This window comes from Aotus nancymaae, unplaced genomic scaffold (assembly GCF_030222135.1).
Source record: "Aotus nancymaae isolate 86718 unplaced genomic scaffold, 86718_ANA_hifiasm-v0.15.2.pri h1tg000040l, whole genome shotgun sequence".
NCBI lineage: Eukaryota > Metazoa > Chordata > Mammalia > Primates > Aotidae > Aotus > Aotus nancymaae.
In genome coordinates this window covers 32697774-32708769 of record NW_026988454.1, presented here as the reverse complement: position 1 = coordinate 32708769, position 10996 = coordinate 32697774, and the positions used below count along the sequence as shown (strand labels likewise).

Sequence of the window (10996 nt, the reverse complement as noted above, 5' to 3'; positions counted from 1 at the left end):
ATTCTACAGTGCGTCTCACTCCAAGGTGGGGCTGCCTCTCCCTTCCTCCTCCCCAGCGTTGCACAGAAAGTCCTGAGCTATCTCAGGTTTTGTGCCTAGAGCCTCATTAGAGGCATTCCTGGGAAGCTGATCTACTCTAGCATCTTCAGTAGGGAGCAAGTGTAGCCAGCTGCTCCCGAAAGCTAGAGGAAGCACCTGTCTTCTTTTTTCTTTTCTTTTTTTTTTTTTTTTGAGATGGAGTTTTACTCTTATTCTCCAGGCTGGTATGCAATGGTGTGATATCAGCTTACTGCAACCTCTGCCTCCTGGGTTCAAGCGATTCTCCTGCCTCAGCCTCCCCAGTAGCTAGGACCACAGGCATGTGCCACCATGCCCAGCTCATTTTGTATTTTTAGTAGAGATGGGGTTTCTCCATGTTGGTCAGGCTGGTCTCGAACTCCCAACCTCAGATGATCCACCCGCCTCGGCCTCCCAAAGTGCTGAGATTACAGACGTGAGGCACCTGTCTTCTAATCAGTGTCTTCTAATTCCTCGACACTCCAAGTGCAATCTCAGGTCTCACCACAGAACTACTGAATCCAAATCTGCATTTTAACAGAGTCCTTGGTGATTCAGGAGCACATCCACGTCTAAGAAGCACTGCTCCTCAGCTGCTGTTCATCCTTGAGCCTCAAGCTTGGGACCTCTGCACTCTGCCAGGAGGGGTCTCTCCCACCTTCTCTCAGCTTCTTCTCTCAGCCTGTTCCTGGCTATCCCTTCAATATGATCCACTTTCCTTTTTTGGTATATGAATAATTCTGACTTATGAAATAATATAGGAAACACTTATGGGCCCATCAATTAGCTTAAAAATAAAGCCCTTGTGGACACCCTCACCCCAATTCTATCACCATTCTGAGCACAGTACAGCAGGGGTGTGGAAGCCGCAAGCCGGGGTTCACCGGTACCTTGGGACTCTGCCGCAGTGTAGGCACAGAATGGAGCAGTGCCTCAGCTGCTGTGGGGACGTGAGACTGCATGGATGGCCTGGGAGGAGGACAGCCTTGGATCCGTACTCACTCACTTGAAGAGGCTGGAACAAAACTAGGAAAGTTCTAGCTAAGGTGCTAAGACTCCGACGATGGTTATAACAACTGAGAGATGGAAGAGTGTTGGCTGGAGGAAAATGCATTAATGAGGCTGCCTTGTGAGCCCAGTAGGAGTTTTAGAGATCTGAAAGACCCAGAAGTAGGGAAATGGCATCGAGGATGTCTGTCAGCTGGAAGCAGGCCCCTCCGCAGGCAGGACCCAGGGCCAAAACAGGAACCTACAAGAGCAGGCTTTGAGCCCCAGCAGGGGACAGTCTCCTGGGCAAAGATAAGCGGGTGGGAGGTGGCTGTCCGGGCACAGGGAGCAAGGAGTCAGTTGCTAGAATTTGGAATCAAGATATGGCTTGGGTGTCAGGAATAAGGATAAGCTTCAGCCAGACCATTTACAAGAGTAAAGGTACAAATTCCTAGAGACTAAAGTTGCTGAAATTCCTCCTGCTGATGTTCACATTGGTTCTGCACTAAGTGATTAAGGTCAAGGGGACTCAGCTGAGGAAGAGAAGAGGCGAGGAAAGGAGAAAGGAAGGTAGAATCTAGAACCAGGTATAATCCAACACCATCACTTTATCTGAAAGGGACTGGCATTTATTTCTCAGCATCTGCAAGCAAGCCAATATATCTGAAATCCTAAGAAAATTAGAAAGCTTGAATTTCCCCTATCATCACCCCCAACCACACACACACAAACCATGGAACAAATACCCCAGAGCATCAGGAAGATTTTGTTCCCTTCTCAGAACTTGCTTTGAGCACCTGCTGTACGCCAGGCACTGTGCTATTAATTGAGACTCTTCAGAGTGCAGCACCAGCAGCCTTGGCCTTCAGCACACCTGTCCAGTTACGGAGACAGACATGCAAACCGATCACTCCCATCAGCGTAGGAAGGCACCTGCTGGAGGTGCTCCTGAATTGCATGGCCACTGAGGAAGGGCCCTGAAGTGGAGGTGTGTAGGAGAGAGGACAGGAGAGGCAAAACAGGAAGGAGACTGGAAGGGGAGACTCAACACAATGTGTCCCAGGAACCACAGGTACTTCACTGCTTCTTGAGCACCAGCTAAGGCCAGTGGAAGGCAGTGAGAGATCCTGGGTTTTGGAGCCTGAAAGTCCTGGGTTCAAACCCTACCTCTACCCATACCACGTGTGGGACCTTGGGTATGTTGCTCAACCGCTGTAAACCTCAGTTTTCTCCTGTGATCATCTGGAGATCCAAAAAAAAAAAAGCAGTATTTGAAATCTTTATTACTCAGTAAAACGTCCATACTCTCAAGAGGATGGAGATAAGGAGGAACTCATTCAAAAATAAGATACGGGCCATACTGGTTACTAAAATTGCTAACATTTATTGCTTCTTTTGGGGTTAGTAGGTTGTAAGCCTCATTAGATGCACACGCCAAGCAATGGAATTGATTAGACTCAACCGCAGGATTAGATTAAACTATGTCCTCTTCTTGTTTCAAGTTTCCTCCAAAAGTGGTAGTTAATTTGTTTTTCTTCATCCTTGTACAGATATAGTTAGTAGAGCTTCCCACATAGGCTTCCCCTAACAAACTCCAGACATTCACTGCCCTCTTATGTAATGAAGTACAATCAATGATCAATTAGTCATGCTAATGGCTAATAGACAAGCAGAAAATCTCCATAATCTCTCCAAAGATAGCTAATTATGGCCATTCGTTTCTTTTCGCTTTGGCTTTGTAGCTTTTTTTTTAAAGACAAGGTCTCGCTCTGTCCCCCAGGCTGGAGTGCAGTGGCATGATCATGGCTCACTGCAGGCTTAACCTCCTGGGCTCAAGTGATTCTCCCACCTCAGCCTTCCAAGTAGCTGGGCCTATAGGCAGAGGGCACCATGCCCAGCTAATTTTTAAATTTTTGGTAAAGACAGGATTTCACCATGTTGCCTAGGCTGGTCTCAAACTCCTGGACTCAAGTGATCGACCCTCCTTGGCCTCCCAAAGTGCTGGGATTATAGGCATGAGGCACTGCACCTGACTGTAGATTTGTTTTTAATTTACCATATACTTGCAAACAAAATAATCTGATTATCTGGAGATTCCCAAGAGTTCAATGAAGATGATGAAAGAAACACTATGAAAACATAACCTGGGAGGAGCCTGACAACTGTTTGGTATCTTTGTTCTGTCTTCCTATTTAGAAGTCTTTTCTTCCGAGTCCACATTGAAAATAATATCTCTTCACTAGGGGGTAAAATTACCAAATAAGAACTGAAGATAAGCTAGAGATAACCTTCTGCCAAGTCAAGGCATAGCTAGAATTCATGCCATGATTTTCATTCACCACACTGAGCAACTGATCTCTGCAGCCAGGCATTGGCCACAGAAGCTCCGCCATTAGTGCAGATCAGTGCTTAATGGTGATGGTTTTGATCTCAGTGAAGAAGTCATAAGAGTCCTTGGCTCCCTCTCTACCTATTCCAGAACTCTTCATCCCCCCGAAAGGAAGGTTCAACTCCCTGATGAGCCAGCAGTTGGTCCAGACCAAGCCGGACTGCAGCTTCTTAGCCACCCGGTGGACGCGCCCCACATTGCTGGACCACACCGTAGCCGCCAGCCCATACTTGATGCTGTTGGCTCTTTCAATCACCTCCTCTTCACTATCAAAGGGGACGACACACGTCACTGGACCAAATATCTCTTCCGTCATGCAGCAGGATTCATCCTTAATGTCTGTTATTACCGTGGGAAGCATAAAGTAGCCTGCCTGGTTCCTGGCGGGGAGGCTCAACTTATCCACACCCTCACCGCACCGAATTTGGGCACCTTCGGCAAGAGCTTTCTTGACATAACTTCTGACCTGCGTGGGTAAAAATCATAATTAGCACTGTCTTACCATGTGACTTCACACAAATCAGCAGAAAATTCAATGTTTTCTAATCATCTCGGAAGGCGGGATAAGGTCATTTCTAAGGAATCTAGGGTTGATTATCTTATCACTCAGCTGCTGAGCCAGAGGACAGGGGCACTCTAACCATCATTTGGGCCTTCACCCTTCATACACAAGGGAGGGAAGTAATTATTTAATGTCTAAGTGCCAGGAACTCAGATAAGTGCTTTTCATACAATCTCACTTGATTGTCTCAAAACTTGATTAGCTCTTGTTAATCTATTATTATCTTCTATTTGCTGATAGTATAATTAAGTGTAAAAAATATAAATGGATCATAGAGCAAATAAACAGTGAAGTTAGAATTCACACTCAGGTATGTTCTGTAGTAAAATACACAAAAGGATATTTTCTCCCTTTTTGAGAGCTATGTCCATTGCAGCAAATGGGAAGAGAAGGATGTGCAAGATTTTTTAGTTCAAGGCCAGGATGCCTTTTAATAACTGAGCTTCCAGAACAAATCATTTCTAATTTCTAGTCTCATTACTGAATATACTCTGAAAATATATCTAGGTAATATATTTTCAAATTATAGTTAGATATATAATGTGTATATATATAGTATATCTAACTATAATGTGAAATAAAGTATGTAGCAAGTTAACTCAGTGACTCAGACATAATGACAGATGTTTATTGACAATGGTTGTAGAAATAACTCATTATAATAATTATATGTATAAACATTGTTGAAGTCAAAATTACACGTTTTTCTACCCCAAGGAGTATTATAAGCAAAAGAGAAGTATAAAAGTAGTCCTAAACATTAAAAATATAGAACAGCAGTAAAGAAGCAAACCAAAGACAGGGTAAATTTTGAAATAATGTTTTGGATTTTTACTTATCTGTCGAGCATTCTGCCCCAGGATTAGATTAGAACTCCATTGTAGAACTCCATGTATAGTTCCATTGTAGAACTATATTCAGTGTAGAACTATATGTATATGTTCCATGTAAAATCCAGGTAATATTATTCCATTATTAAATTTGCTCCCAGTTTGTAGAATTAATAACCCATGAAGTTAAAGACTTTTTTTGTAGAGACAGTATCTCACGCTGTCGCCCAGGCCGCAATGCAGTGGCACGACCACGGCTTGCTGCAGCCTTGATGACTTGCGGCCTGAAGAAATCCTCCCACCTCAGCCTCTCGATTAGCTGGGGCTACAGGCACAAGTCATCAGGCCTGATTCATTTTTTTTTTTTTTATTTCATATAGCGGCGGGGCCATGCTATGTTGCCCAAGCTGGTCTTCAACTCCTGGTCTCAAGTGATCCTCCCAAAATGCTGGGATTACAGGAATGAACCACCACACCCAGCTCAAGCCTTTTTTTGAAGAAAATAGAACATTTGGTACAGATTTATACTCCCTTCCATTAAGCTCCACCTCCAACATCCATAGTGATGTGAAAGCTTTCCCAGAACATATGCTGTTCTAGTTTGTGGGTAAAAACTAAAGCAGGCTTGTACCTCTGTCGAGCCCTACTCTCTTTCTTTTTTTGAAAATAACTCATCCACACTAATTAGAAGGTTCCAAAGGTTAGCGTCCTGTGTGAACAGGGGAATGGAGGTGCAGCTGTCCAGAGGCCCTGCTGGGATGCAGCAGCCTGGACTTGGCCAGTGATTACGCACAGCACGAGGAGCACCTGGCTTTATGTCTGAATGAGATCACATGATTCATCTCTTAGAAGCTCTTGGAAAAATAAAAGATAAAGAGAAGTGTCAGTCTTCAAATTTCGAACTTATCAAAACATTTCATATATAAGGTGACTCACACTAAATTGAATTCATTTCCTAGAGAAAGTTTGACTAGATGATAGAATGATATCTACCCTAGCAGCTCAGGAACAGAGAAACAGAGATTTCAATAAAAAACCATGACTAGTAATATGCTATAAAGGTAAGAGATTATTATAAAACTTTTTCTTGAGTAGAGAGAAAAGTATTCAGTAGCTTTACACATAAAATTAGAGCACAGAGGTTACAAGAGTAAACCTGAGAGCCAAGCTGTATTCAAATTCCAGTTCACCCATTTACTAGCTGAGGGCTTTTAGACTTTCTATGCCTCAGTTTCCTTATTGGAAACATAGAATTAACACAGTCACTAATTCATAGGGCTCTTGAGAGGATTAAATAAAATAATATATACAAAAGGTTTAGCATGATGCCTGGCACATAGCAAGCCCTTTTGAATGTCAGCCTCTGTTGTGATGATGTTGGTAAAGATGATGAAATGACTAACCCGACGCTTATTAGCTGAGAGAGTTTAGGGGTGCCCCTTATTCTGTAGGTCAGGTTTTTATCTGATAAAAGAGGACAAGAAACTGAAACAGTGGGCCTTAGTTAGGTCTCAAGCCTGGCCCTAGTAAGGGATGCGCCCGTCAGCTTCCTCTGTGCTTCCTCCAGCCTCACTGTAAACCTCCAGAATTCTCTCTCTATAGTTGCTTGCATCTTTGGGCAGGCAGGCACACAGCCAGATTCTCTCTAGTGTCAAGTAGGGAAGGATTCAGGAGGTAGGAAGAAAAACAAAAAGCAACCCTGTGACCAGGCAAATGGAGGCTTATCTTCATCCCACAAGAATAGAATCCCCTGCAGGTTACTGCGCATCCCCATGGAGTCACTAGGACCCTGGGAAGTCATACCCCCAATTAGGAGCAGGCCATAGCTCCATAAGTCCCTGAGCCCCGGTCCATTACAAAACAACTTTTACATATTCTAATTGGATTCTTTCACCAGCGGCATCACCACCTACTGTGGCAATCACGCAGAGGTAGTATGGAAATGAAAACTCCAGACTCCACATGGCCAATTTGATTTGGAGAAAACAAAGACACATGGCCAGGGCAGAGGGTGCTGGAATGCAGATGGCAGCCCGGTCTTCCTGGGCACACAGCCCCAAAGCTTTCTGGGGAAAGGGGAGGAAAGATGACCGTCAGCAGAGGACATCCACTGCCTCCTCCAGCCCAGATGGTTTGGCACACGGAACTGCAGTCACAGTCTGAAGAGGCCATACTTAACATTTCTCTAGTTGTTTCTATCAGCTCTCTCCCAAAAGGCGGAGATAGCAGGGCTTTCTCACTAGAACTGAGCTGAAAGCCCTAAGAGGAATCCAGCTGGTGGGAGACTCACTCAGTGCAAAGCCATATCTCATTTCATCTGGGCACACACTGAGAGTGGCCCAGTAATGCTCTCAGCCACAGCAAGATGGGGTCAGCAGGCTGCTTCTCAGCAGAAACTAGGTCCTCCTGAGGCGTCATACAGAAGAGGTGTTGCAGGCAGAGCTGAGAAGAGTTCTACTCTATGTGGGTGGGATCAGACAGAGAAAATGACAATATAAGGCAAGCTACATAGATATCAGTAGTTTTAAACGTGCTGAGGTTACGGAAATACCATCTTTATTGTTTTTCCCTTGAATAAATAGTCTGATGATAAGTACTATTTTCAAGTTTTTAGCAGTGAATAACTTTTTTTTTTTTTTGAGACAAAGTCTCGTTCTGTCACCCAGGCTGGGGTGCAGTGGCACGATCTCGGTTCACTGCAATCTCTGCCTCCCGGGTTCAAGCGATTCTCCTACCTTAGCCTCCCAAGTAGCTGGGACTACAGGTGCCCGACACCATGCCTGGCTAATCTGTGTATTTTTATTAAAGACAGGGTTTCAGTGTGTTGGCCAGGCTGGTCTTGAACTCCTGACCTCAAGTGATCCGCCCTCCTCGGCCTCTCAAAGTGCTGGGATTATAGGCATGAGCCGCTGTGCCTGGCCTAACAGTGAATAACTTTTTAACTAGGTACTAAATCTTTCCCCTTCAAAGTGGGGGAATGTTGAAGCTTTCTGAGATGAGTGCAAACTATTTAGCTATACTTAGTTTTAATAAGGATAGTTGTTGAAAATTATTTTCTATAAGGATAATAGAGAAAATCAAAAGTAGTTGATTGAAAAGTCTTCAGTTGACTTAATAGTAATGTGCTGGTTTCGTAGCATGAACAGATGTACCTTAGGACTGTAAGATGCCAACAGCAGGAAAAATTGGGTGAGTGGATATAAAAACTCTCTGCCTTATCTTTGAAACTTTCTATAAATCTTAAACTATTACAAAGTAGAAGCTTATTTATTTTATTTTTTCAGACAGTGTCTCACTGTTGCCCAGGCTGGAGTGCAGTGGCATTATCTCAGCTTACTGCAACCTTGACCTCCTGGGGTTCAGGTCATCCTTCTGCCTCAGCCTCCTGAGTAGCTGGGACCACAGGTATGCACCACCACACCTGGCTACATTTTTTGTATATTTTGTAGAGACAGGGTTTTGCCATGTTGCCCAGGCTGCTCTAAAACACCTGGGCTCAAGTGATCCTCCTGCCTCAGCTTCCCAAAGTGCTAGGATTACAGGCATGTGCCACCACGCCCTGCAAAGGTTTATTAAAAAAAAAAAAAATTTTTTTTTGGCTGAGACAGAAAGCATTCAATGGTAAAAATATCTAGGGTCTTTCCAAAGTTTTGTTTAAAAGCTAAATATGAGTTTATGGCTTTATATTTTAATGTGGTCAGAAAAAAATGATAACTGCTAAGATTCATCATTTCCAAAGTGATCCATAGCACTTAAGTATATGCTAAATTGAAATGATATTAAGATAACACAACTACCATGTGAAACAGATGCTTGATTTTCAGGCATAATTTGGTTTAGTAGAAGATGGCATTTCTGGAATTAGATATGTCCAGGAGAAGCTGGCACCATGTCCAGGTTTGCCAATATTTCAAGTTTTAAAAAATGTTGAATATAATAAGTGGTTTAGATCGATTAGAAATCTTGGTTTTTGTCCACAGCTTCTGCAGCTATGGTGCCAGAAATAATGAGGAATGGTGGTCTTCCCATTTCTCCTTCCTTTAGGTGAAGATGGGGTTGGTAACAAAACGGTGTATAAGATGGGGTGCACTATGCTAAGGTAAATTTATTTAGGGAGGTGCAAGGGATGAAAGTCAGTTGTAAAAATATGGGGAGTTCGGACAGGAGAATCTTTTTCCTGGGAGTCATTATCATCAAGCCCAGCAAAGTGCTCTAGGCCCCCTAATTCCCTGCGTGCACAGCTTGGACCTGGCCAGGACAGGGCGAGCCCGAGGGAAACCAGACTCCCTGCTTGTCTTAGTCTGGATTCAGATAAGAACTTGCTTGAAAAATCCAATCAGGGAGCTGGGCTGAGGCAGAGGGAGGGCGGCCAGAGAGGGACACAACTTCAGAAACCTAGAGTAGGGTGTCCCTCCCACCTGCATGCCGGTGCTACTGCGACACGCCCTTGCAAACTGAGTCCTCAGCTACCACCTGCCATGGACAGAGTCCTCACATATATTGGCCTGATAACAAAAACTACCACAAGAAACTCTGCCAAAACCACAACCTTGCACAAAGGCCACAGCAACCTTGCCCAAAAAATACTTCTACAAGGATGTTTACACAGCACTGTCCATTCAGCCTTGGATTGGAGCCTCCATTTCATGATAAATCACCCTTGCCAGGCACAGTGGCTCATGCCTGTAATCCCAGGACTTTGGGAGACTGAGACAGGCGGATCACAAGGTCAAGAGATTGAGACCATCCTGGCCAACATGGTGAAACCCCATCTCTACTGAAAATACAAAAATTAGCTGGACGTGGTGATACATGCCTGTAATCCCAGATACTCAGGAGGCTGAGACAGGAGAATTGCTTAAACCCAGGAGGCGGAGGTTGCAGTCAGCCAAGATCATGTCACTGCACTCCAGCCTGGCGACAGAACGAGACTCCATCTCAAAATAATAATAATAATAACAATAATAAATAATCCTTATTATTGATCCTTACAGCCGATGATTATTTCAAAACAACATTATATCACCTTCCTTATTTTACCTTTAAAAGCTTTTGTCTTCCTTCACCTCCCTGGTTATCCCCAGAATCTATCACAACACACATATCCCAGTTTGTAATCTTCTGGCATTCATTCCCAAATAAAGTCACTTTTATTTCTTTAGAGAGTCCTTCTCTATGTTGTTATTTTAGGTTGAAAGATTCTAATCACAAACCTCTGAAGGAAAGGTAATCTAGGTCCTCTCTGTAGAGTCACTCACAGACACAATGTTCAGGGTATGCATTTTACTCGAGGGAAAAACATGGATATTTTATGCTGAAATATTCTGACACCTAAACTTGCTAAATTCTGTGTTTACTTTACAGGTGAAGAAAACTACTAGGAATCACCTAAACACAAAACTAAAGTTTGAGAATTTGCGAGGCTTCCAAATGCAATGTGATTTGTGTCTTTAACTAAAATGTGTTATAATAGAAATATTTTGGTACCTTTTTATAAGTTGATTCTTGAGAAACACAGGAACCATGGAGAAATATAGACCTGCAGAAATTTTTTCACTTGTATATTTATAGTAATGCTGTAGAAATCTGAAATTATTTTTGATATAATCTAGATGTATTTTTTGAGATTCCTAATTGGCATTTAAAAAGTTAGATTTGTATGCTATTGAGGTATTGAAGATCCATATTTGGCCAAAGGTTTTTAGAAAACTAGAATTAGATACCAAAACTACTTGTGACCTAAGCTGAAATCACCAATATTTGTACCAATGATGAAGAGTTAAAGAGGAATTTTAAGCCAGACCTCCAAGGCATGCATGTGTCTATAAGGCCTTTATCATTGTTATGATTTAGTGATCAGTGATACTAGAGGCTCCATGCTTGCATGTTTTCAAGCATTTTCTTGGAGAAAGGCTGGGTTTTAGTTTTTGTGTTTATTTTGTTTTTCCTTTCAGAGTCTTGATGCTGAGTCATGCTGGCCAGAGATGGCCAGGACCTGTACATTTTGGACCTAATTCCAGATAGTTTAAGCCAAGGATCAAAAAGAATTCAAGGAAAATGGATACCTTAAATTAGAGAGATATATCGTATCTGGAACACATCATGTGGTGTTAATTCAGTCATTTACCCAACGAATATGCACCTACTACGTCCCAGGAGCTTTCTAGAGTC

The 10996-nt window shown here is 43.0% G+C and overlaps 1 protein-coding gene across 1 annotated transcript in view; it reads right to left on the bottom strand.

Annotated features, from left to right (window-relative positions):
- Positions 1-2404: 2404 nt before the first annotated feature.
- ALDH8A1 (aldehyde dehydrogenase 8 family member A1) overlaps positions 2405-10996 on the bottom strand; it is a 33391-nt gene continuing 24799 nt past the window's right edge. The window contains exon 7 of the mRNA XM_012474524.3: positions 2405-3899. Within this exon, the coding sequence (XP_012329947.2) occupies positions 3447-3899 (453 nt within the window). The 3' untranslated portion in view covers positions 2405-3446. The remainder of the gene's footprint in view (positions 3900-10996) is intronic.